Genomic DNA, 27,158 nt, shown 5'->3' with positions numbered 1-27,158 from the left:
ATATGAAGTTAACATGTACACACGTACATCTGTATACGTATGTGTGTATATCTTACTATATAATGACGAAAACTCTGTCTGTGTGTCTGTTCCACGTTTTTCTCCTCACTGACTTGGTCAATCCATGTGAAATTTGGCACAGTGGTAGAGGGTCATGGGAGGATGCGAATGAAGCAATATTACATCAATTGGCCAAAGGGGGCGCTATAGCAAGCGATTGAAATTGCAAACTTTGAATGGGCATATCTCATGCCCCTATGTCGCAGAGATATGAAACTTTGCACAGATCACACACAAATTTGCCTCAAGAACCCATAACTTCCAGTTATATAGATTTTCCGCCATTTTGAATTTTTTGAAAAACGCTTAAAATTGATCTCTTCCTAGGAAGTTTGACCGATCTGCATGAAACTCGGTGAACATAATCTAGGGACCAATATCTGAAGTTCCCTCTTGGCAAAAGTTGGAAAACTTACTAAAACTGAGCTTCTATAAGGCAATGAATATTGCGGAGGGCGTGGCTCATCACATAAAGATGTATAACATCTCAAGGGTTTCACCGATCACCACGCAACTTTGTAGGCATATGACCACACATAATCTGAGGGGGCCCCTCCATTATTGACCCCGTCAAACAAAATGGGGGCGCTAGAGAGCTAATTTCTTATCTAGGCCTAACTAGGCATTGAGGATTGGCATAGGTAGAAGGTGACAAAGCTACCAATGGGTATGGACTAGTGTATATACATATATATATATATATATATATATATATAAGTAATAAAAATAAGTAATAAAGTAGACTACTGTAATAATAATAATAAACTTATAATAAACTTTATTTGTATAGTACTTTTCAAAACACAGTTACAAAGTGCTTAAAAAGTCATATATAAGCAATATAATGAGTAATATAAATAATAATATATTTTATATAATATATAGATATAGAACACTCATATACATTATATGTGTATGTATATATGTGTATATGGGTGTTTATGGATGTATCAGGATGTTAATTTTATATATTATATATATTTTAATATACTTTTAGTATTGAATAATAACCTTAAAACCAGTCGGGCTGTGAACATTACAAAGTGTTAGTGTCTTTATCAGTCAGTGATTTAGTATTAACCACAGTGGTACATTACAGTAGTGTTGGTGTCGGTGTCATGGCTTACATAATGCTGTCTAATAACCACAGCAGCAGCAGCAGCAGCAGCACACACAGTATGAAGTGCTGTTTGATTCATGGAGGCCTGTGCAGCAGCTGATGAGCAGCCTCACTGGTTCCTGCTCCTGCTGATCCGCGGCACATGCTCAGTTATGTACACCCAGACAACTTTGAAGGCTTAGCTGTGGCTGCTGAGGTCATTGCACTGGGAAAAAAATAGACTGACTCCCTCCACTACACCGCCTCCATTTTGAATAGCCATGTAATAGGGGATTCGCATAGTTTTTGTGTGTGTATCGCCCACTGCGCTGCGTAGTGTCAACAAGCCACATCCAAACATCCTTCGACATGGACGACCTGTTCAGTCCGCGGAGGTAACTTGATTAACTTACCGTTTATATTTATATTTTACTTGTTACGTGCTGAATATGTCTGTAAGTGTTTTGTAGCGCTACTTTGGGAGCCGTTTGTATGAAATACTCGGAGTGTCAGTGGTCACGAAGTTCGTGTCTGGCTAACAAGCTAGCCAAATAACAGCGTAATGTTACTGTCTGTTAGCAGCTAGCCGCTCCTGTTGGAAAATGGCTTTGAGCTCGCTTTAATGTCGCTAACACTTATTTGTACAGCTGTTGTTTTGGGTAGTGTCAGTAAAGCAGATTAAGCGTATGCATCGTTCAATTAATCGGCTGTTATTCCCTCTGGGCTTGACGTGCGCTGACACGGGTCGTTGTCGCTATTATGTATGTATGTCAGCGACATGTTGTGCATGCTAACGTTGATATTTATTATTGATCGCATACTTTAGCTAACAGTTCACCCCGAGACGGAGTCAGCCAGCTACTGTCAACCTGTTAGGATCTCCAAAGTAGCACACACTGTTCTCGTAATGGTGACCGTAAAAATTAGCAGCTCATGTATGATTGATTGACAGTCTTTTGCGGTAGCTAGCGTCGGATTTCATTCATGTAATATAAGGAAACGACGCAGGTCACAGCTGAGATTGGCTCACAGTGATGGAGGGGCGGGATGTTATTCTGCTGCTGAAATCACTGTGCACAGGGAGGGAAGCTGCTCTGACAGCCAGCTTATACACATATTGATCATACGTCTGTCTGCATACTGCACAGCCTTAATTACCCTCTTATTAACAGCTCATATATATCAGACTGACTTTTAACTGTGTGGACACTATTGACTGCTTCATTGTAAACACTTTAATACTGTCAGGACTGAAGGTGGCACATTATTATGACTGCACATGATGAAATGGGATGCTTTATTTATATTTTATGTTTTATTTCAGGAGCCTGAACAGCACACAGGGCGAGATAAGAGTGGGACCAAGTCACCAGGTACATCCTGCTTGAATTGAAATATTATTTATGTCTCATTTGAACACAATTAAGGACATCCAAAAGTCATATTTATTCATTTTTGGTATTTCAAAAACCTCAACATTTATAGGAACACTGTTGTGAGAGAAGTATGTGTGCCTGCTTTTGATATGTTTGCCTTCAGAGTGGCACATTATGCTCATTATGAAACTGGTCAGTTTGGTCTGTTCAGTGTGCTTTGTTATTTGCATGTCATACAGCATGTATGCTTCTTTGTCATGTGTTAAATTGGAGGGTCTTTTTGAATATGTAGTCATGTGAAACAGACTCTAGCAGGTACCTAAAACAAACACCAGCAATATCTATTTGTGTGTGAAGAAATCCTTGTCTCTATTTATTATTTTAATATCACATGGTAATAATACACATTTTTTGACAGCTCTTAAAATGTATTTTTTTTCTTACTTTTTTATAAAAAATCTTGTATATTTTGTGAATATTGTCATTTTAAAAAAGTGCTTGGATTTCCTCCTTTTTTAAGGCATAAATACTACATTACATTGAGTTGCAGTTCTTGGGGTGGTCTAATAAGTGTTTCCTGGTTTTCTCTGGTGTCACTGCAGGCCAAGCTTCCAGAGTTGCAGCCACGGCCTGGTCCTGGTTTACAGGCTCAGACAGAGAGCGAGGAGCTGATGTGGACGCCTGGGGTCAATGACTGTGACCTTCTCATGTACCTCAGAGCTGCCAGGTCAGTGTTTGCACTACACTGCTTAAAATCACTGGTGCTTCTGTGAACTATGTCAGTCTTGAGTTGTGTGTTAAGTAGGGCTGTACCAAATATAATTTTTTTACATTAAAAGCTTTTATTGAGGTTTTCAAATGAAGCTTTAAATGTCTGTTGTCATATTTGATGACGTCATGACCCTTTAAGAAAATAACAGAAAACCTCAATTTGAGTAGAATGATTAAACAGATTAAATGACTTAGTCTGTTTTATTAACTCAACTTTCATTAATGAATAAATATAGTTTATGGTGTTGCTGGACCGCCCTGTTGATACAGGTGTGTGCCTTCCTTTGTGTGCAGCAAGTGGGAGAGCAAACAGTTTCTTGACCGCAGTGGTAATTTTGTTTTTGAAAGGCTAAATGCCAATAAATGCAGATCGAAGCAGAAAGTTTCTTTAGATAAAACTTACTGTGAATTTTGGAAATGAAACATATTTTTTTTTCAGTAAATTTTGACCTTTGGATTTTAAAGACACTCTGAAGTGATTGGAAATGTTTGTATCATGCAGTTCAAAAACAATCCTGCGCAGCCAACACTGAAATGTAATTCTACAAATAGTATAATACCAATAATATTGGCGTAGCCTAAACTTTGTCTGCAACTGTGCAGAAATACAGGGTTTAAACAGAATGGATAGACAATGCAAAAAATGAGCTGCGCAGTGTTTGAATGATTTAGAATTCAAATGTCAGCGCCATCAGTGAAGGTTTGAACTATTTGATACAGCCGAAGTATAGAGGTTAGCACTTTTGCAAAAGGAGCCAAAATATTTTGGGGGATATTCACAATAAACTAATATAACATGCAGCCATGTCCTTACTAAACAACAAGATACAGATGCTATTTAATGCTTTACTGAATTGCCCTTACTATGTATGTCAAACCAGTATTCACAGTAGGTCATGTGGGGCATTATTATTTATTATTAGTAATGTTAAAAGCCAAAAAATAACCACTATTACTTACTGACCTTTTGACACTGTATTGTATGCAACCTCTGTTTACCTGATTTTTAAAGGAATGCTTCGCCCACAAAATGACCATTTGTATATCATTAAGTCATGCTGTTACCTTGAATTTGTGAAAAAAAAAGTTTATCCTCACATGCCTTCATGGAAAACTGTGGACATACTGATTTATTAATTGATTGAAACCATATTTAACAACAACAAAACTATATCAAAACATTCATTTACAAACTCTCACACAACTCCTGCAGTGTAATCCAAGTCTCATTTAACTAATCATATTCTCAGTACTTCCCAAACACATGTATTTTTGTTAAAACCTTCACTTTTAAATAGTAAGGTTTTAGCAGAAATGCATGTGCTGGGAAAGTACTGAGCATACGACTAGATACAAGAGACTTGGATCATACAGCACAAGTTGTAAAAGAGTTTGTAAACAGATGTCTTGATATAGTTTTGCTGTTGTTAAAGTGTTCCCCAGTCAGTCTATAAATCAACGTTTGCCTTTTTCGGTAGAGGTATACAAGATAAACAAAGTTGTCTTCATGAATTCAAGGTAACACGGCACGACTATCAGGTATAAACATAGTCATTTTGTGGTTTAAGTATTCCTTTAAATGCCATGCAGCTGAGAAATGTGGCTTAATGGGGAAGTGATTAACACTGTTGACACTGCTAGTTTTCTGTTAGAGACACCAGGGCCTGCATTTTCAAGTATTTCAGAGTCTCTCCTGAGAATCAGACTAAAAATGAAACCACAAGAGTGTAAAAATTTATCCTCAATATTTATTTCACCTGTGTGTTCTTCCAGGAGCATGGCAGCGTTTGCAGGGATGTGTGACGGTGGATCCACAGAGGACGGATGTTTGGCCGCCTCCCGTGATGACACCACACTCAATGCACTCAACATGGTGCAGAGCTCAACTTGAATTAGATTCATCATTATACAGTAAAGTCAAAGAACAAAAGTACCACATTGCAGATTTACATTTGTTTTTCTTAATTCCAGCTACATGCAAGTCATTATGATGCGGCAAAAGCTCTCCAGCGTCTGGTCAAGAAGCCTCTGCCGAAGCTTATTGAGAAATGCTGGTCGGAGGATGATGTGGTGAGACACCTTTTAGCTTGTAACACAATCCAGAAAGTCATCCACTGTTAGTCCTTGAGTTATCTGCAGGCAGATAAAATGGATGTAATGAAATGGATGTCTAGAAATTGGCAGTTTCTTAAATAGTTGCCTTTTATTTGACACAGTAAACAGCAAATCAGTCTCATACTACTTTATAATATTTATGTCAGACATTTGTTTTATAAATGCTATGTATCACAGGATTAACATTATCTATGCTTGATTCTTTCGATTTTCAACTGTATATCATGTAATTTCATCTGCCATTACCTTTCCTACTTTTTCCCAACAGAAACGCTTCATCAAAGGCCTGAGACAGTATGGAAAGAATTTCTTCCGCATCCGGAAAGACTTTCTGCCCAGCAAAAAAACTGTAATTAAACACTATGTTTTTGCATACAAAACAGTTTGTAATGCATGCAGTGATTTAATGGTAGCTATAGTTTTGGATTGTTCCCAAAGTCCTTTGTTCTTATCATCAGGGGGAGCTGATCACTTTCTATTACCACTGGAAGAAAACTCCTGAGGCTGCAGGAACGAGAGCCTATCGACAGCAACGCCGACAGCCGTCCTCTCGCAAAGCAAAGACTCGCTCTGCGGCAGCTCCTGTCACCCCATCGCGAAATTATTCAGGTGAGCACTTCTCAGATGTGTTGCCATTTTATTTTCTCACATTCATGCAGATTATTTTTGTTCACAGTCGTGCTGTCACATAGTGTGGTCTTGGTCTTCATTGAAGCTGATCTTTTCCTTTGCAGTGGATGTGAGCTCTGCCAGTGAGGATGATCTTGATAGTGAAGACAGCGAACAGGAAATCAAGAGTTGCAGCCACTGTGGCACAACAAGTGAGTACACATCTTTATTCAGATTTATCAGATTAGGCTGAGTGCTTTTCTGTGAAAGCCTTTTTATTCTGAGAAAATACTTGAATCCTGATGTACAAAAGCAAACAGTTTGTGAAATGTAAACCTGAAGTGTTTTACTCTTTTGAAACAGGTTCTAAAGATTGGCACCAGGGGCGAAGAGACAGCCCGCTGCTCTGCACGTCTTGTCGCACATATGAAAACAAACATGGATGTCTTCCAGCAGCTCCAAAATCTGCAGGCGCTCCATTCATGTTTAAACCTGTGAAAGAAGAAGAAGAGGTTAACAGCAAGCATGGCATGAGGACACGGCGGAGCAGAGCACCTGTAAGCCTGAGGCTGACAGATCACTCAAACTGTCATATTTATTACTGCTCATTAAGATACAAAAGAGTTGTTTGTGCAAATGCAGCGCTGCAGTTAAAATGTCATCACGATTTACAACAGATTCCAGATCCTTATTGAATCTGTCAAAACGTGTTTGTCACTGTTTAGTCTGAAAAATATCTTGTACGTGAGGGCAAACGTGTCTTTCCTGCACGTGTTATTACACTAATACAATACAAAAATTACAACAATACTAACTGCTGAATATTTTTATTTAAAGCAGCTATCATCTTTGAGAAGCGGCCACAGGAGGCTCACAGGCTCCCCCACCAGTGAGGATCAGCAGACCAGCAGCCAGCCATCTCTGATCGGAGCAGCTTCTAACTCTTTGAGATCGTCTTCCACTGACAACAAGAATGAACCCAGCAAGAAGACGAACAAGGTAAACACAATCTTCAAGTTTTTTTTATATGCATTTAGGCCTACATGTTGCCTCTGCATGACATTATCTTATCAGACTAGTGAGGAGGTCTTAAAGAATTCAGCCATTAAGTAAATGAAAGTTTAGTCAGTCCCAGCCTACATGTGACTGAATTATATGTGTATGTTATACAGTTTGTAGGTGTGTCCCTTCAGAATACACGTCTCACTGCTGTAGCTATAGATGCTTGTTGAATAGTCATGTTGGGTGGTCATTAACACTTCTGTGCAAATCTCATGCTGCGTCCACAGAAAATAAAAGAGGAGGTAATGTCACCAAAGACAACAAAACGTGTACGGGAGAGTCCTGCTCAGGAGCCTGACGAGCCTGAAAAAGTTACACCGAAAAGGCCAAAGACACAGGTAAGAGGGAACACATAAGCCCGCTTTTCACTGCATTAACTTTCCCCAGGGACCAGGAACCTTTTGAGGAACTCATTGCCTTTTGACCGCAGGGATCAGGGTCCAAATCAAGTTGCAGAGTCATTATTTAATCACTCAAAAAGTCCCTGATAGTGGGGTAGTACTTTTGGGGTGGGGTTTGTAGGGACCGTCGCTAATTGATCAAACACACACAGCACTGCTGGTTCAATGCATGCACCACTTCATTCACAAAACAATCAATTCAGGACCATTTTAGGACAAAGGGGAAACATTTTATCTTGTTTGGTATCATTACACGTAAAGTCAGGCTTTTCTGTCAGCTTCCCGACTCATTTTAAAAAAGACAAAGAGGAAAACAAAGCACAAATGAATAACCTTCAAACACTCGGCAGATGATTTATCGTAGAAAAAGGCATTCTTGGTTTCATTTTCCTCCTCTGAATTTCATTTATTACACCCAGCTTACATCTGACATCCAGCAGTAAATGTTGTCGTAGTGAGACAAAGCCTGAGGTGTATTGTTTTTTTAATGTGTTTTTTAGATGAAACGGATGGGCACACTGAACTGCAGGCTGCAGTGTGTTCACTCCCAGGATAGAAACACAGACAACAATGTGCTAATGGAACCTTTAAGTTCCTTGAAAAGTTGTCTCTGGGTTTAAAAGCCCTGGGAACTGGGTTAAAACTCTACTTTAATGTCAAATACCATTTCGGTATAAACTTCTCCAGAGGTGCTCCATTTGTGATATTTTGTGCAGCAGAGACAGTAAACGTCTAGTTTTTTGCAGTAAAATCTGTCAGTCTTGAAATGTCAGAGAAAATTCTGCAATATGTTTCAAGTGCAAGTGGCTCATTCCTTACTGGAAGCTCGTCCTTCATATCTGAGCACAGAAAGTTATATAGTAAAAATGTATTGGAACTTAATTAGTTTGTTTTGTCCTCTAGGATCCACGGGGCTCGCGGTCAGAGGGAGAGGCTGAGGTAGAGGAGGAAAGCTCTTCAGAAAGCCGCAGTGCTCAGGACGATGGCAGCAGTGACACCAAAGACATCGATCAGGACAACCGCAGCTCCTCTCCCAGCATTCCCAGCCCTCAACAGGGCAATGAGAGTGACTCGGACTCATCTGCCCAGCCGAACGGCGTCCCATCAGAGCCTGTCGCTCCTGCTGCTGTGCTGGCTGACACACCAGTCCCACAGGCCCTCCCCTCTCAGGCTCCTCCCATCACTCCTCAGCCAACGCAAAGCACTCCCCCTGCTGATTCAGCTCAGAGCCCCCCCCCTCCTTCTCCAGACCCCCCTCAGCCAGCTGCCGGTCAGTCAGCTGCGTCAGAGGCTCCAAACATCCGACCGCAGCCCGGCTCTCACGCTCTTCCCGGTCCACCGCCTCTTCCGCCAGTACTGGGTCAGGACTCTCCTCTTTCTCCAGCATTTCACGTCCCACCTGCTCTCAGCTCTGCACAGCCTCTGCAGCCTCATGGCCCGCCACCTCAGGCCCCCCAGCGACCCCTGCCCTTCTTCAGGGAGTCTCAGCTCCCCCAGCCTCCTCTGGCCGGCCCACAAATCAAGCCTCCTCCCACCACTCCAATTCCACCCTCACACAAACAGATGCCACACCAGTCTGCTCCACCTTTCCCTCAGATGCCCTCCAATCTCCCCCCTCCCCCTGCTCTAAAGCCACTCAACGCTCTGCCCAACCAGTATCCTCCGGGTGCTCCCCCTCCCCCCCTTCAGCTCATGCCACAGCCTTTGCCAATGCAGCCGCTTCCTACCCAACTTCCAGTGATCTCTCAGGTTCAGACCCACCCTGGAAAAAGCATGACTTCCTCTTACCCACCTGCCGCAGCCTCACACCCTCTCACCTCCGTAACATCTTCTGCTATTGGCCCTGTCCCGAGCCTCCAGCCGTCATTCCCACCTCTTCCTCTGAGACCCTCGCCGAGCTCCACAGCAGGAGGACCCCAAATTCAGATCAAAGAAGAGCCACTGGATGAGATTGAAGAGGCTGAGAGCCCACCGTCTCCACCTCGGAGCCCCTCACCAGAGCCCACCATTGTCAACATGGCAAGTCATGCCAGCCAGTCTGCACGGTATGTTGGAGGGCTGTCTTTTTTTTTAGGAAAATCACAAAATGTTTTTGACCTTGAATTGCAGCAGTAGATCAGCAGCTCCAGTGTTCAGCAAGCCAAAATTACTATTGTTGTCAATGGAGTGTGGTGGCTTTTACAAGAGCATAGACTGGGCTGTCGGACGGAAAGTAAAGAGGTGAAAATATTGTACATAAACACCTAAATAATACACTTAAACTGTTATTGATTTCTTTGGGTGGGACTTTTTTTAGAGGCTAAAATTTGTTTTGCTGCTGCCCCCGTCCACAGCAGTAAATTGCTTAGCTTCTGTGGCATTACTCCTACTGCTGCTCCACACTGGGGGCGTGTCAAAAAACTTTTACTGTATGTAGTACACTGACTATGGATATGTATGTCATAAAACCCTACTTCAAAAGGTCCAAACTATCTCTTTCAGTGTGGTTGATTGAGTTGAAGTTCCCATGGCTGTCAGCAGCATTTTAATGTCGGTTTGGGTTCGGTTTGGATTTCCTATACACATAAGTGGTTTAATTTATACATGTAAACTGTGGACTTTCGATTGTTGATGTGGTTTCTATTTGGACTTTGTTGTAAATGCACTTCTTTCACAGTTAATTAATTCCCAGATCTCTATAGTAAAGTTGCCTCTGAAATTTTAGAACCAACAGGAATAATTTAAATAATAATAATTTGAAACATGTCACTATTTTGTGATGAAGTTTATTAGTTATACTCAAAAAAATGTACATCTGTTATTTCTTTCAGGTTTATCAAACACTTGGATCGTGGTTACAACTCCTGTGCCAGAACAGACCTGTTCTTCACTCCACTTTCATCCTCCAAGCTGGCCAAGAAGAGGGAGGAGGCTGTGGAGAAGTCGAGGAGAGAGGCTGAGCTCAGCGCTCGACAAGAACGCGAACGGGAGAAAGACAGAGAGCGGGAGAGAGAAAGGGAGGCAGACAGAAATGCTGTGAGTGCAACAGTGTGTTCATTCCTTTTTTAAAATATTTTCTCTGTCACCAAACATGTACATGGTAGCTCACTCATTGTCTTTGCTTACAGAGAGCCTCCAGCTCCTCCCACGACAGTCGTATGAGTGATCCTCAGATGACGGTTCAGGTCCATGGACGCCCCTCCTTTGAGCAGCCGCCCACCACTGTAGCCGCTGTGCCCCCCTACATTGGCCCTGACACACCCGCCCTGCGCACCCTGAGCGAATACGCCCGACCCCATGTCATGTCACCCACCAACCGCAACCACCCTTTCTACGTGTCCCTGAGCCCTGGTGACCCTTTGCTGGCCTACCACATGCCTGGACTGTACAGCGCTGAGCCCAGCCTCAGAGAGCGCGAGCTGAGGAACCTCCGAGAGAGGGAGCTCCGCGAGAGGATGAAGCCTGGCTACGAGGTCAAACCTCCAGACATGGAAACTCTACACCCTTCGGCCAACCCCATGGAGCACTTTGCCAGGCACGGGGCGATCGGTCTTCCCCACATACCAGGGCCTCCCCACCACTTCGCACCTTTCCATCCTGGGCTGAACCACCTGGAGCGTGAGAGGATGGCGCTAGCAGGACCTCAGCTGCGCCCGGAGCTGACTTATGCAGAGCGACTCACTGCAGAGCGGCTTCACGCAGAGAGGATGGCATCTGTGGCGACCGACCCTGCTGCCAGGCTGCAGATGCTCAATGTGACGCCGCATCATCACCAGCACTCTCACATTCACTCCCACCTCCACCTGCACCAACAGGATCCCCTCGGTCAAGGTGAGGTCGGATTTATTGACTTTACAGAGTCAGCAGTAACATATCCGGTGGTGGAACGTTGACCTGCATTTACTGTTTGACTTTGTTTCTTCATCCAGGAACAAGCCCTCATCCTTTAGTGGACCCCATGGCAACAGGACCACGTCTGGCTCGGTTCCCCTTCCCTGGTGGCCCGATCCCCAACCCTTTACTCAGCGATCTTCCTCATGATCATGAGATGCTGCGCCACCCACTGTTTGGTACATAATCTCATCTCTTAACACACACAACTTGATTCTTTCCTGTGTCCTGCTCCATCAATTAGTATTTTTGTTTTTCTTGTGTTTTCGGTAGGCGCTGCATATCCACGAGAGCTGCAGGGCCCGATTCCTCAGATGTCTGCTGCTCACCAGCTCCAGGCCATGCACGCTCAGTCTGCAGAGCTGCAGAGGATGGCTATGGAGCAGCAGTGGCTGCATGGGCATCACCTGCATGGCGGCCCTCTACCAAGTCAGGAAGATTATTACAGGTAAGGTTTGTCAATGTCTGATCTACTGCACAGGCTGAAACAATCACTCGAGAAAAACACCAGAGAAAAAAAGAAATCGCATCTTTTATTTTATATATATATATGTACTAAATTGCAATATTTCCAGTATTATTATTTCCATTTTCCAGGCAGTTGTTAACTTCAGAATCCATTGCACATTTTTATACTTTATATACAGGTTAAATTAATAGATAATAGAAAATAAATAAAATATACAAAACTTGACCAAACCAAGAAGAAAAGAAACAAAAAAAAGGGGGTCGGTGGGAGAGGAGGGATTAGGCAGTACCTGTTTATGGCTATATTAAAGTCCCACATATATATATATATATATATATATATAGAGAGAGAGAGAGAGAGAGAGAGAGAGATATAGATAAAGATATGTATACTTAGAGCCAAAATTATTCCACATTACTTAATCAAACTCTTGTAAAATGTGTTTTACAGCCAAGTGCTTAAAGTGTTTTCTTTTTCTCTGTTCCCTAAAGCCGGCTGAAGAAAGAAGGTGACAAGCCATCTTGAGTGCCAGGTGGTGCATGCCCTGAATCCCTACACTCATACCCAATAGAATACTGTGTACTTTTAAGACTGTAAGAGAATATTTGTGTGTCAGTTTCTTTGTTTTAATATATTTTAGGAAAATCTTTGTGGATCTTTATGTGCATTCCTTGTTCAGCACTTAACGGGACTGTCAAAGTCCGTCTGAGTTTTTCATATCACTTAAGACTTTATACTAGTTTTATTATCGAAATAACGGAGCAGTCTCACCTGTTCATGTGAGATTTAAAGTGATGGATTTTCTCTAACAAACTGTAAAACTGTTTCATATGCAGTGACATGAATTTGACAAAACACAACTCTTTTAAAGGATATGAAAACAGACTGACTTTGGTGTTGAGTTTAAATATCTATCTATTATTTCTAAATGGTTTCCTTGTACAGAATGACATTTAAATCAGTGTTTGAATGATTGTAATGACCTAGCATGACTCAGCCTTCATTTTTCACCAAACTAGAGTAGCAAGTTGCATTGTGGTGTTTAGAATTTGAAATGATAACAACAATAATAAGCATAGTAGAGGTTGGTTTTACTCTTAAATCTGCTTAATATTTGTCTAAATCCTGAAGTTTTATATATCAAGATATCTTTTCACAATATAACCGAAGCTTTTATTCGCTCATTTTTGAGACTGTAAATATTACATGTTCACAATATTCTATATGAATGAGTACTATTGATATAGCAATAGATGTGAACACTTGACCCTTGATTCAGCACGATAGCAGTATAAATCATAAGCTAAAACAATATATAGTATTATAAGGCGAGATAATTATTAATTGGACCATGACCTGTCGCTGCAGACAGTACGTTTTACTAGAATGATGTATTTACATTGTTTTGAGGAGAGAAACTGAATTGGAGAAAAGCTAAATCTTGAACATTTTAAAGGAATTTTTTGAAAGAACTGCCTCTAAATTCAATATTTATGTGACATAATATGAAAGTGTATCCATTGCATATTTATTTCAATAAATATTTCTGCAATGACACCTTATTCTCTTTGCACTGGGAGTTCCTCTGTAAAAACAGCCCGAGGTCTACAATTTAATTTGTACACCCACCTAAAACTAACATCCGAGCCACACTGCCTATGTGAGCAGTACATGTGTGTGTCCTGGGCCCTCTTGTTTTTCCTTTTTTTTTTTTTTTTTTTGAAACTTTGTTACCAGGTAAGAGCAGCCACACTGCCCGCATGAGCAGCAGCCACTCAGCAGGTAGTGTGGCTGCTGCTCAGCTGTGGAACATCTAGACCAATGGTTTCAAACTGTTTCAGCTACAGGTCCAGATTTCACCTCAGTCATTAGTTCAAGGTCTCACAGTTTCATACATTCAGCATGATATTTGTGTTTCGTTATGTCGTTAAGCTAGTTTGCTGTCTCTAGCAGGTAGCTGTCAGTTAGCCACTCACTGTACAGCAGGAAACGGCACTTCCGAATGAAAGCTCTGTGCTGGAAATTTGCTGTACTTAAAAATAAAGTGTTTTTTCTACAAACTAGACAGGTTTGTGAGTCACTTGCAGTCCATTCAGAATGGACCCACGACCCACTTTTGGACCGCAACCCACCGGTTGGGAACCACTGATCTAGACAGTAGGATTCTCGCCTATATATCATTAAATAGTCTTTTAATGATCATACTGACATAATACCATCTTTTCCTGTAGTTTCAGTGTCAAGAAGTGCAGGATCCTGTTGTTGAAAATGCAGTGGCTTGTGCGGCTCCATAAACAAGGGGGTAGTATTAGCTTTTAATTGTGGAAATACAGTAGTTATAGCAGCAGGCAGCTCTGCGGCAGCTCTGTAGTAGCACCGCAGCAGCAACGCTGTCTGTGTGAAAACCACACGTGCGAACCGCGGCAGTTTAGAGAGGCCGCCATCTCGCACTGCTCACACCTGGAGGCATTATGCTGTCTGGAGCTGTAATGATAAGTTGATTAGTTGCCAACTAATAAATCACAGATCAACTAATTTGATCATCGGTTGGAGTATTTATTTATTTTTTTAAATTTTTTTTTGAGAAAAAAAAGTCAGTTATCGGATTCCAGCTTGTAACATGTAAATATTTTTTTGGTTCGCCTCTAAAAAGCAAATGAAAAAAGCTAAATAAACTGAACAGTACACTGAATATCTTCGGGTTGTGAACGAAATAAAACATTTGATGACGTCATTTTAGGCTTTGGGAAACACTGATCGACATTTTTCAGCATTTTATAGACCAAATAACTAATCAGTTAATTGAGAAAATAATCAATTGAATAATCAACAATGAAAATAATAGTTGCAGCCCAAATGCCACCTGATACAACAGTCTCACAGTAAATTAAATCTTTAGGAAGGTTTTAATGTTCAGTTTGTGTTGTATCTGTTTTAGAGAGGTGTTGATTCAACTTATTTTGGAGGGTGTAGTTTACGGTGCAGTTGAATAAAATTGCATTACACTAACAGGTGCTTCTGTTATTTTGTCCACCCCATTCATATTAATAAGGGCTTAATAACAGTAGCATCTCTTTGTATAATGTAATGTATTGAACTGCATTAGTTTTTAGTTAGGTGTACCAACTGGCAGCAGCGTGTAACAGTGTGAAACTAACAGAACACTTCCTGTTAGCACTGTGGTTTTTCTTGCATGCATCAACTTGGACAGAGGGGACTGTGATGTATTCATGGTTTTATTGCATTAAAATACTTATTGCACAAAATCAGTCATATATGTAAAATCATATGTACCCAGTCTTGTTTGACAAGAGATATGAAGAAGTGTTCTGATAACAGTCATTTGCTCTTAGATCTTCACACAAAATGTGACAGCAGGTAATGTAGGGGTAATACATAAAAGTGCCTGAGACAGCAACACCTAACAGACATAGCAATTTTATTTTGCGTATGTATACAGGCAGATATATTAAATAGCTACTCTGAAAAGATGACCTCACCCGAACAATGATCATTTGTATATCAGTCTCTCACCATGTCACCTTGAATTTGTGCAGAAAACATTGTTTTTCTCGCACGCTGCCACAGCAAATGGAGAACCCAAAAAGGCGAACTTTATGAAGTGAAGAGCGTCCACATTTAACAACAGCCAAACTGTATAAAAACTCTCACACAACTCATGCAGTATAACCCAAGTGTGCCTGAGCATGTGTGAGCCTATGAGCTCCAATTCACCCAGACTTTTCACTGTTTCTGGATTCTTCGTTCACCATGGAGGCATGAGAGAAAAAGTTCTTTCACAAATTCAATGAATACAGTGGTGAGTTATGGATATACAAAGGATCATTTTGTGGGTGAAGTATTCCCTTAAAGGGGCAAAAAGCAAAACAGTTTGTTACCCTGTTTCAGACTATGCTTACCCATGATGCACAGCTCAAGCAATCACCTACTGAACCTTTTCTTACAACATAAATACAAACCAGGCACATAACTACAACACAGCTTTCTTTCAGCTTCCCATCCCCTTTGTCCTCCTCAACAAAGACGGCCTACATACACTCTGCATCTAATCAGAACCTCTACAGGCTGCTGTTAAACCTTAGCTGGATTACAGCTGTATGACAGACAAAGCCATGACATTCATAAACAGCACGTGTCAAAAAGTGTGAGCATCTGTGCTTACATAATGGTCCATATATCAACATCAGTTTAACCAGAACTGAAAAAACAGTCATTAAAAGTTGAAAATGCAGATGAAATGTTTAAAGGATGTGGCTGCAGATAAGCTATTATTTTTTATTGTCAGCCAATTCCATAAAAAGGACCAAAACCAACAGTGTAAGTTCATCTCTTTACAACTCACACATCCTGCGTGCGGCTCTCAACCCAAAGCCATTTTGTTCCTGTTAGGTCTCGAATACATACTGATTAAATCAAATCTAATTCAAAATAATCTAAATAATTTCCTATAACAACTTGGTGCTGTTGTTTTTAGCAGTGTAACCATTAGGATGCCTGCTTGTGAGCATGTTCACTTGGTTTTTTTTTTTAATCATTATGCAGTCAGCCTACAAATGTGACATGAACATTTTTGTTTGTCCAATACTTAGTTTTCAATCTCATCTCAAAAATCTCATTTTTTTTATTGCGCATTCAGCCTTTTATCACATCCCCCTGACAGAAGTCTGAGGTAAGCTGCGAATATCCTCAAATCCTTAGGTACACCTGACCTGTGCTGGCTGCTATAACTGCCCCCTGGCATCTTGCAAGGTTGACCACAGGTAAAGCAAGTTGAGTATCCATTCTCTAAAATGTCTGTATTCATTGTAATGAAGAGTTTTTGAATAATAATAGAGGAAGAAGCTTCATCAGGCTTTGGTAACAGCTGTGTTTGTCATGAGGATCAGTTCACTGTTGGTTTGTCTCTTTTTATGGAATCTGTTGACAACAAGAAACTTAAACTTCCTTTAAATAAAAACCTTCAACTAGCTTCAGGCTGAAAAGAACTTGAAACATCAGTTTTCTTTTAGATTCTGTATTGTAACTTGAATATATTTTTATGGATGGACCCAAGTGAAAATGTATGGAAATTACTCTTCCCTCTTGCGTGCACATATCAGGCTTCATCTTGAGCAGGATTCTTCTTCTTCACATACTGCCGCAGATACTGGATGGCCGACAGCGCACTCACATTTGCCAGGAGAACTGAACAGGATTTCAATAAAGGTTACTTTGAGGAATTGGTTGTTAATTCACCAAGTTATGCAGTGCTCCTAATGTTCAACACTTGAAGCCCCTGAAAACATGGTTTCAAATATTAAAGGTATACTATGCAGGAATCGTCAGCTACTATTTGTAAACAGTTTTGCCAATGAAAGTGAAAGTCAGCCCCAACTTTGTGGTATCTCACCTTGCTACACTTGTACTTTTATTGGCATGGTGTCTGAGATTATTGTAGCTTCCTCTTGGATGTGTGCTGCTTTCAGTCTGGCACCTGGTCTCTACCTGATAACCAGTGACCAGGAACATCCCAAATAAAGCAAACTATTACAAGCAGAAGGCCAGTCTGGTTGCCAGAAGAAAATATTTGCATTGTACATTTCTACAAACCACGGACGCATACATTTGTATGTTTAATACTGTACGTATCATATCAACATTTCTGAAGTGACCTAATATATAAGCTGACGTTGTCATCGTGAGGTGGAGAGGACCTAGCAATACACCTGCCAAGCTGCAAACAACCAACTAACAACAGAACTGTTTGTTTTTAGCAACACACCGCCCTGCTTCCATCGGAGATGATGGCCAGACAAGTGGTTGTTTTTATAGAGACATCGCTGCATTTCCCGCCAGAATAGTGCCACCAAAACTGGATATTTTAAGTCAAAACATGATCTTTTCCTAACCACAAGTGAGGCTTTTTTTGTGCCTAAACCTTACCCCACATTATCCACAGCACTGGTGAAAAGTAAGGTTTGAATGTCGGCTATATAATAACATAAAAATGTAACGTAGCCAGGTTTGCAGAAACGAACAACCCCAACATTTATTCTGTCAATTTGGTTGAGGGCAGAGTCTTCACACTTCTAGTGGGTCATAAGCAATGATTACTTCTGTATGGGTTTATACACTTTCTTTTAGGAAAATCCTGCATAGTATACCTTTAAGTATTTCTCATTGACAACAAGTGTTTTTATTTATTAACTATTAAATGTTCAGCACTCAAAAGCTTACAGAACCAACAGATTTTGAATCCAGTGTTGCTAAACTCAGATTGGTGCACAGGAATACATGACATCACCTTTCAGGAAGAGGCTGATCTTGAAAAAATGTTTTCAAGGCCTTTAAATATTAAATATTGTGTTACAGACAACAGGTCTTCGTTAAAGGTTTGTATGTGACATTCAGAGCGTTAATACAGCAGCAAACAACTATTTGTTTTGCTTGCTTAGTGAAGATATAATAGAGTAACAGCATCCTGAGCAGAGAATGAAGTCACACTCCCTCTTCTCTGTCGTTTGTTGCAGTAAGACAGTTCAGACTTGCGTGCTTGTTAGTGCATGTGTGTATCCCAATGGTTAGTTAATCTCTGCTGCACTGAACCACTTTCATACATGGTTACTGCTGATATTGGGACAGCGTAGCACCCACCCCTAGTTAACACCATTAGCTCTGTCAGCACCGTTGCTGTTGTTTATGCAGTTGGCACAGTTAGCTGCCAGCTCAGCCACCTCCATGTTGAGAACCATGTGCAGACAACTCATACACGCTGAATTTTGCATCAAGCTCCTTTAATTAGTAGATTAATGACTGTTACAGCTGAATATCAATCAAGGAGTTTCATACCTGCTTTCCAGGTATCAGCACTCTCTGGATCAGAGGATTTTAACACCCAGGAGGCAAAAGCAATGCAGACTAAACACATATCTGACTGCTTCAGTGTGGAGAAGATGCCCTGTCGTCCTGTCAGAGACATAAACATGCACAAAAAAGTAGATTTTATTTCATTGTAGTTCTGCTTTGGATTTTTTGGATTTGCCCAGACTTACTTTTTGTCTGTATAGCCTCAAATACCCTCTGCTGCACAGCCAGCTCTCTAAACAGCTGAGAAGGACTCAGAGAGACTCTCCTCTCAGTGAGGACTGTTACTGGGTGATCAGCACTCTTGATTGTGATCTTCTCTGCCTCAATGGGGAACACCCAGGCACCAGATCTGCTGCACCAGATGCTACCTTTGTCAGGGAAGCGAATCTTCCTCATCAGACTTTTCCAGGTGAGAAATCCATGTGAGGCCGCTGCCCCACAATCACTGCCCTGGATGAAGGAGCGAGACACGACTCTGATTGGAGAGATGTCGTCCTCCATCTCACAGTCTGCACTCAGGAAAACATAGTCCTGATTTGGGAATGTGAGTTCTCTGACGGTCGGGTGAGAACAGGAGAAAATGGGGATGGGTTTCTCCTTGATGCACAGAAGGTCATGGAGGGGAGAAAATGACCTTTCATCTCTGACTGTACGAAGAGTGAAGTCAAACACAGGAGCCGCTGAAAAGTCCTCTGGATCATAGACGGCGACACACCGGGAATCAGTCTTTGTTCTATCCCCTGTGAAAAAGTATTCAAACACTTCAGGGATGGATATCTGATAATGTTCGCCCAGAAACGGTGTAGGCGTTAGTTTTTCCAGGCTGTTGCTCGTTTTCAAAACCATGTCGTCCTCCAGAGATGGACAGCTGCTGAGACACGGACTGCTCTCATCGTTACCAAGCAGAACCTGCAGAGATAAATCGTCTGTGATGAGAGCCTGTACGTTACGCACGCTTTTGCTTTTTGTTATTTGTGTCGGCAATGGAAGTTCGCTTGAAATTAAAGCATTCGAGTCCTCATCCTCAAAACATTTCATTTCATAGTCTTCTGAAGGCACAGGTGTCTCCTTTCCCTCGGAGCCTGAGGACTCCTCTTCCTCATGTGCAAAGAACAGAGAGTCACTCCTGCTTTTTTTGCTTTGAGGGTCAGGACTGGGGTTCCTACTGGCGCTAAGAAACTGCCAGTACTCTTCTTCAAAATCAGAGGTGGAAAACTCACAGCTTGAACGATCTGGCTTGGATTCATCAGGCTGTGTGAAATAATCTGAGTCAGCAGCATCTGACGTGTCCATCAGACCCCCGTCAGATGAATTATACTCCACAGTGTCAGCCACAGAGCTGTGATCATCTGTGACCAGTGTCACTGTGTCTTGTGTTTCCCTGGGAGGGGTTCTTCTACCCATCCTGAGCTGCAAAATGTCATTTATTGTCAGTTTTTCCATCTCATCCCAAAAAGCAGAAATGGCATACACAGGGCGAGTGTGGCCCGCGGCTTCAGCGTATGTTTCGGGGCTGTCGGCCACAGAGCATGGTGTTAGAGTTAACTCAGGAACAGGGAGAAGCTGATCTCCTGAAGAGCAGCCAGATGCCGGAAGATTAACTTCATGTTGTTGGAGTCCAGGTGCATCTGAGGGCGGCGTGCTGTGTGTGTGGTTGTTACATGTGGAGTTGTCATCTGGTATTTTGTCAGAGCTTTGGCGAGCAGATGGAAATGTGAGGGTGGGCTCGATGTCAGTGCTTTTGTGACCTTCAGCGTTGGGAACTGTGACAGTGCAAGACAGAGGGCTATCACAAGAATCTCTGTCTGGTGTAAAGTCTGCATTGTCATTTTCAGTCAGATTGAACAGATGGCTGTTTTCTGTCAGAGATAATGAGCTTTGGTGTTCAACAATAAGACGCTGAAGGTCCTCCTCTGATTCATTCGCTGACAGATAGATTTCAGAATCAAAACTGTGAGTGGAGAGGAACTCGGCTGCGTCATCAGACTCCACACTGTCCAACCGTGATGGTTCTTTGGGTGTAAATGTGTCATCGAGCGTGGATGCTGAGCTGCTTGGGTCGTGTTGGTATCTGTCTGTCGTTGGTTCTGTAGGAAAATGAGACATCACCAGCTTTTCTAACAAATCATCTTCTTCACCAGACATTAAAGACACTTGCGATGAATCTGAAATGAGTCCCATGTGAACACCCTCAGGATCTTCTTCACCACCTTGATACCCTTTTGATTTTTGGTTTGTTTGTGTGACACACTCTGTGTCCATCCCTCTGTCGGATTCATTCTTATTTTTAATTATCTTGCCATTTTCAAGTAATCTCTCCTGCCCAGGTCTGCCCATGTAATTGTCCTTACAAAGTTTTTTTTGTCTTCGTTTTTTTTTCACAGAGGCGGCACGCACTCGCGGTCGTGCAGGACTGTAGTTTACTGTCACGAACCAGCGTTCTTTTTCTGCTCTTAATGCAGCGCTGCTCACACCCTCGCTCACAGCTCTGTTTGTATTGTATGGCTCGTTCACATTTAGCTCCGCTTGGTTGCAAGAAAGTGGGTCAGGTTCCTGTATGGATTTGAGTTCACTCTCTGTTTGTACATCTCCATCTTCTTTTTTCAGCTCTGATGAGTCTCCATCTGCAGACTGAACATTTAGTTGCTCAGTTTGCAGTGTGGTGTTGTTATTTGTCTCCTCTGTGATGTGCTCTGCTGTGCTGATGGCGGTCGCTTCAGGATAATCAACACATATCTCAGCTTTTGTTGTAAGATCATCTTGTCCTTGTCCTGAACTACTCTCTGTAATCTGCACTGATGTACACTTTACACAACCAGTGCAAGTCTCTCTCTCTGTGCAGCATCTCGCAGAGCTGTGCTGTGGCTCCAGCCGGCCTGTGCACAGCACTGAACTTGGGTTTTCCGAATCATCTGAATCACTGAGGTTCCAGCTATCAGGGCAGGCGAGCGAAGCCTGCAGCAGACAACACTCCTCACTCTCATCATAGAAGCTCGTCCAGTCGTACTCTCCAATGTGTATGCTGTGATCTAAATCATCCATTTTGATGACTCACATGCTCTTCAATCTGGAAAACCAAAACAAAACATAAAGGTAAGTGTTAGAAGGTTGCAGATTTAACCCTCCGGTCCCCCTTATAAAAAATCACACCTGTCTCCTTCGGGACATTTTTCGTCCTTGTTGAAACACAACCATAAAAATATTAAATATTAATATTTTTTCTACTTTTTTTGCTTAAATCTTTCAACCAACTCCTACTCAGATTATACATATCAAATATTCAATCATTTTGAGGATTTTTAACCCTTTATATGCCATTTTCTTTACATGAAATCACTGTTACTTTTATGAAAAAAACATAAATTATGAATAACTTTCTATATAATAAATGTTGGATGGAATTTTTTTTCTAATTATCACAGTCTGGGATATGTGAATGATTAATAACAACACCAATTTTGATGCATTATTATTTTTTTATGCAGTTTCAATTTTTCAATAAACACCGACACCTTTCCCCTTCGGGATGTTTTTCGTCCTTGTTGAAAAACAACCATAAAAATATTAAATATTAATATTTTTTGCTTAAATCTTTTAACCAACTCCTACTTGGATTGTGCATACCAAATATTCATTGTGTGTGTGTGTGTGTGTGTGTGTGTGTGTGTGTGTGTGTATGTATGAGAGAGAGAGAGAGAGAGAGAGAGAGAGCAAGAGAGAGAGAGATGGAGAAAACAGTAATGTAATCTTGCAGCAACCTGCAGCTCATAATTTGCAATTTTTAGCTACACATTTACACACATGCACATGCACACACACACACACACACACACACACACACACAATATCAACACTAACCTAGCATTTATTTTTTTAATTTTTTTATGCAACAATGGCTCGCAAACCTCACTAATGAAAAAATAGGAGAAAAATACAGGCAATTTTACTGCTTATTATTTAGTGTATGTTTGCTCTGCTGGGGAAGCAGGAGAAAATGATTGAAATGACACACACACACACACACACACACACACACACAAACTAATGTTGTATGTTCTATACAGACCACACTGTCACATCCTCATGAGCACAGCAAGACCATTTTTTGAATGCATTTGCCCTCCCTGTTAGGGGCCTATAGTGCTTCAAGTGGCCAAACCAGGAATTGCATTGAAAAGACAGCAGGGCCCCAAAAATGGAAATTGGCTCCATCTGGGTTTGTTTTTTTTTTTTGTTTGTTTGTTTTTCACCATTCTTGGGTCTCTCTAACCAACCTGACTGCCAGAGATAGAAAAAAATCACGTTTTTTTATGTAAATTGAAGGGGGAAAATGTCGTTTTAATGGGTTTCAATGGGGACGTTTTCTAAGGTTTCTGACCAAATGTCATGCTATATGCATGAACACAGCCAAAGTTATCAAAAAATAAAAACTGAAAAATGACTGAAAAGGATGTTTTCCGTCTGAGGGGGACCGGAGGGTTAAGTATTCTGCATGAAATATAATAAAATGCTGCAAGTCACGAGCAAGTACCGAGTTACTGTGATGAGAAGCAATAATGTAAAATCCAGTCCCTGCTATAAGTCAAGCAAATCAAATCATTGCTCGGGTCAAGCAAGTCACAAGTTGTATGAAATTGTGATGATCCTGTCATCCATGAAAGCTAACATTTGACCAGCCGATAAGCTAATCAGTTAGCCTAAGGGACACAGTCCTCTGCATTCTTTGTAGTGACAGTTGAAGTTGGATGTTGCAGTGGTCGTGTCACTGATGTTTGAGCTGCAGAGCTTGCATATCATGGCTCTCTTCTCACCACCATCATTAACAACATAATCCTTGTGTGATATCTATCAAGTTTATCTTCATGTGTTTGTGCCCAGTTCCTGTTTTATTTTGAAATGTGTTCTCATTGTGTTTCTTTTACTTCGTGAGTTTTCCCACCTGTGTCTTGCTCCACTCACCTGTGTGTAGTTAGTAATCAGCCCATGTGTATTAAAAGCCCAGTGTTTCTTATAGCTCACAGTCCATAGCTGCCCCTGATTCATACTTGTCTGTCCAGCTGGCTTGACCTAAATACACCTCTGACTGTTTCCCAGTGGAACACAATTTGGAGGTGGGCTTTGAGATCTTCTACATGTGTGAGATTTAGGATTATACAATATAAGCATATGTATTACTCCTGGTAGATTATCCAAGATGGATGACAAACATCAAGATTTCTTTATTCCCCTTGCTCTGGGACTGTCCAGCTGTTAAAACATCTAGTTAGAGGCACTATCTCTTAAGTCAGAGTTTTTCAATGTCAATTTCCCAGTGTGCCTCAAAGTATGCTTGCTGAGCCTGAAGTTGGATAATAATGTTGGTGTAACTGTCGTGCGCCTATGGACATTGGGTTGCTTATCTATTAAGAGACCCTAACCCTTCTGAACTGGAAGGAGCATAAAGCAGCCTGCTTCACAAGGGACCCCTGGCTGACGGAATATCTGGACTTACTAAACATGGAACGGGCAGCCTGCCTGTTAAAAGACTTTGATAAGGGGCTGGAAGGCCACTGGGACACTGTCTGTACACTTTTAAAACAGTTTATACACAAAGGATGTATGAGATCCATTTGTCGCCTTTGTGTGTTCATGCTCTCTAGCCTTTTCCTCATGTTTGATTCCCTGGTTTTTGACTCTGCTTGGATTTATGGACTTCTTGTGTGATTTCCCTGAATGGATTTTTCTGTCTTCATGTGTTTGACCCCTGATCTCCTACGAAAAGATTTGGAACTGATAAACTGTTCTTGGTGTTTGATGTTTCTCTCAGCAACTGAGCCCGTTTTACACTAAGTCACTACACCTTTACTCTAAACTTCATTATTCTTGGACTAGCCTCCTCCATGATAGCTGCATTATGCATTGGCCTCTGCTGGACTACCCCGTCTTAGTTGGTTGCCAGATTTTCACACATTGCACTAGAATTGTTTTGTTTTTTTTATCAGTGTTAGTCAAGCAAGTCTTAAGTCAAGTCATGTGACTTCAGTCCCCCACCTCTGACCCTGGGTATCTCCGCCGGGTTAGATTCAAAATTATATCAACACATCTGAGTTAAAAATAGAGCGTGTATTTGTATGAAGCTTAACATCGCTTGTAATCAGCTGTCATTATTTAACTGTTGCGTGGAAAGCAAACAAGCTTCTGTATTAGTGCAGAGCCTGAGAGGTGAAGAGCTCAGAGAGCAGCTAAGCAACACCAGAACACCGAGGTCACAGGATCCATAACAGACCCCAAAATACTTCAGTCATGTGACATGATATGAAAAAATCAGCTGTCCAATGTCAGGGCACAACAAGCTGTATCAACTTAACAAACAAGCTCAGTGGTGGTTGTTGATGCTACGTGATATAAACATTAATATCTGATATTAAACAAATTAAAATTAAGTCAACTCTAATAAATCATTTTGTATTTGATCATGTTTTGTCATAGCTGCAGGGTAAGAAGTTTACATCATATTTCAGGTGTGGAGTTATTAGGATCACTCAGGTGTAATTTCAACTGCTCTCTGTCAAAGTCATCTAAGGTCTTGTCCTCTACATTATCATTACATTACCAACATGAAGCACACAGCTACAGTAAATCCATGTTAATGTGTCTCTGTGGTAGCAAGAGAACCTACCTGTTGCAGAAGGACGAAGTGTCCACTGTGAAGGTGTCAGTACTTTCTCCCTGCAGGGACATTTCAGCTCTGATGTCCGTCTGTCCTTGCATATGTCAGACGGGGGCCTGGCACTCAGCTGTTATAAATAGAGTAGTATGTCCAGTCACATGTAGCTGCAGACATCCGCCCCTCTATTACCAGAGCTATGACATTTCACTACTTTAAAATACCAGCCCTGTCACAGTTATTAGAGGTGATGTCAATAATCAATTCTATTCTATTATTGACATGATATAAGTTTAAGGGACACACTGACACATTTAATGGATATTTTATAAATATTGTGCATTTATTCAAAATGACAAAATCTGAGCAAACATCAGAACTTTTTGTTTTTGCAAATATTTGTTTTTATTAACAGTGCAGGTTTCCATTCGTGCATTTGAAAATATTATTCAAAAAGAAAAAGTAAAAGTACAAAGAAACTTATCCAAAAACAAAAGAAAATAGGCAAAGAACAATCACCAAAAAAAAAATAAAAAATTAGATGACATATTAAATATAAGGATACTATTTCTTAAATATATATACAGAGAGGAAAACACCAGATCTTTTTTATGAAGTTGTGCAAACATTATTTCTTTTTAAATTTACAAGAGCTTTTTTTTGGCTTCAAATTATATATATATTTTTTTAATCACAAAACTTTGCTGCATCATTACAATCCCAGTAATGACAGTCTTTAGCATCTAGCCTTAGTCTCAAGTCTTACACACACACACACACACTTGTGGAGTTTTAAAAAATGCACCTGTCTTACTTGAAATCACTGTTTTCTCAATAGAGTCTGGCTTTAGAAGAGAGCTATATAACAGCTTTGTTTTCCCGCTGGAAATCACTGTCTGCGATTAAGTGAAAATATTTTATATAGTATACACTTAAACGGATATTGATACTTTTTTTTAGGTGGCTAAAATACATTTTGTTGCTGACACCTCCACAGCAGTAGATTGCGTAGCTTCCATGTCGGACTCCAGCCTGCTTCTCAAAAGTGGGGGCCTTCCGACTGACATCTACTGTAGGTAATATACTGTCAAGAGATAAGTACTCCATACAACTCCCCAATCTAAACTATCCCTGTAAGCCACACAGGCTGCCTATTCTTAAGTTGCCTCCCCTTCACACTTAATAAATCTATTATAGCATTATAGCAGACAAGTAGCACACACTGTACCAGTTGAGCTACTGTTGCACAGCAACAGACCCTGTTCTTTAGTGATGGGTTATACCCATGACGCTCAACTAGCAGCTCATGCGCCAAATCTGGCCTGCAACAGGGTGTCAGTTGGTTCCCCCAACGATTTTCCAATTCATAATAAAAATAAGTTGATTTACAATGGGATTTTTCTTGCACTTTTAATGTAAATAAGGTGCTAGGTTGCATCAAAATAAAGCTTATTTATATAAAAAGAAATGCTAGGGGAGATTTCACAGGAGCCTTGATAGAGATCCAGACTAAGCCCTGAATGTCTTCAAATCCTAGAAACGCCCGAGTATAGCTGACTTGTGCAGGGCTTTTGCAACTGGCCTCTGTTCACCTGTCATTTTGTAAAAGCAGGCCTTAGGCAAAGCAAGTCCAGTATCCCTGGGTTACACCTTGAAGAAAATGGAGGTCAACTGAGATACACAGGCTCTGTTCACATTATAGGTAAAAAAATATTTTTGTGAAGTTTTTTTGATATTGTAAGTATAATCACCAATTTTCATTTGTATTCATTGCGTGGCGTGATTATATACATTGTTGGTCTTGTGGGTTACT

At 41.0% G+C, this 27,158-nt stretch overlaps 2 protein-coding genes across 3 annotated transcripts; one reads left to right on the top strand and one right to left on the bottom strand.

Moving 5' to 3' along the window:
* Nucleotides 1-1,192: 1,192 nt before the first annotated feature.
* On the top strand, nt 1,193-14,614 carry rereb (arginine-glutamic acid dipeptide (RE) repeats b). 2 transcript variants are annotated; one of them, XM_049585296.1, is made up of 17 exons: nt 1,193-1,554; nt 2,484-2,532; nt 3,138-3,262; nt 5,080-5,179; nt 5,278-5,376; nt 5,690-5,770; nt 5,880-6,030; nt 6,156-6,242; nt 6,394-6,587; nt 6,871-7,029; nt 7,320-7,430; nt 8,397-9,538; nt 10,304-10,508; nt 10,601-11,303; nt 11,402-11,542; nt 11,637-11,811; nt 12,324-14,614. In XM_049585296.1, exons 1-17 carry the CDS (start codon nt 1,529-1,531, stop codon nt 12,355-12,357), a joined length of 3,582 nt encoding a protein of 1,193 aa, XP_049441253.1. In that variant the 5' UTR covers nt 1,193-1,528; the 3' UTR covers nt 12,358-14,614. The 2 variants fall into 2 exon arrangements, with proteins under 2 accessions (XP_049441253.1, XP_049441249.1); XM_049585292.1 differs by having other exon boundaries at nt 6,868-7,029.
* Nucleotides 14,615-15,052: 438 nt separating this feature from the next.
* LOC125894120 (PPARGC1 and ESRR induced regulator, muscle 1) lies at nt 15,053-25,464 on the bottom strand. Its single transcript, XM_049585317.1, has 4 exons — nt 25,358-25,464; nt 18,885-21,766; nt 18,682-18,798; nt 15,053-17,037 (listed from the first exon to the last, which is right to left on the bottom strand). The coding sequence occupies exons 2-4, from the start codon at nt 21,739-21,741 to the stop codon at nt 16,949-16,951; spliced, it is 3,063 nt and encodes a 1,020-aa protein (XP_049441274.1). The 5' UTR covers nt 21,742-21,766; nt 25,358-25,464; the 3' UTR covers nt 15,053-16,948.
* Nucleotides 25,465-27,158: the final 1,694 nt, after the last annotated feature.

This window comes from Epinephelus fuscoguttatus, linkage group LG1 (assembly GCF_011397635.1).
Source record: "Epinephelus fuscoguttatus linkage group LG1, E.fuscoguttatus.final_Chr_v1".
Taxonomy (NCBI): domain Eukaryota; kingdom Metazoa; phylum Chordata; class Actinopteri; order Perciformes; family Serranidae; genus Epinephelus; species Epinephelus fuscoguttatus.
The sequence above is the reverse complement of the archived record's forward strand: the minus strand, read 5'-3'. Positions and strand labels throughout refer to the sequence as shown.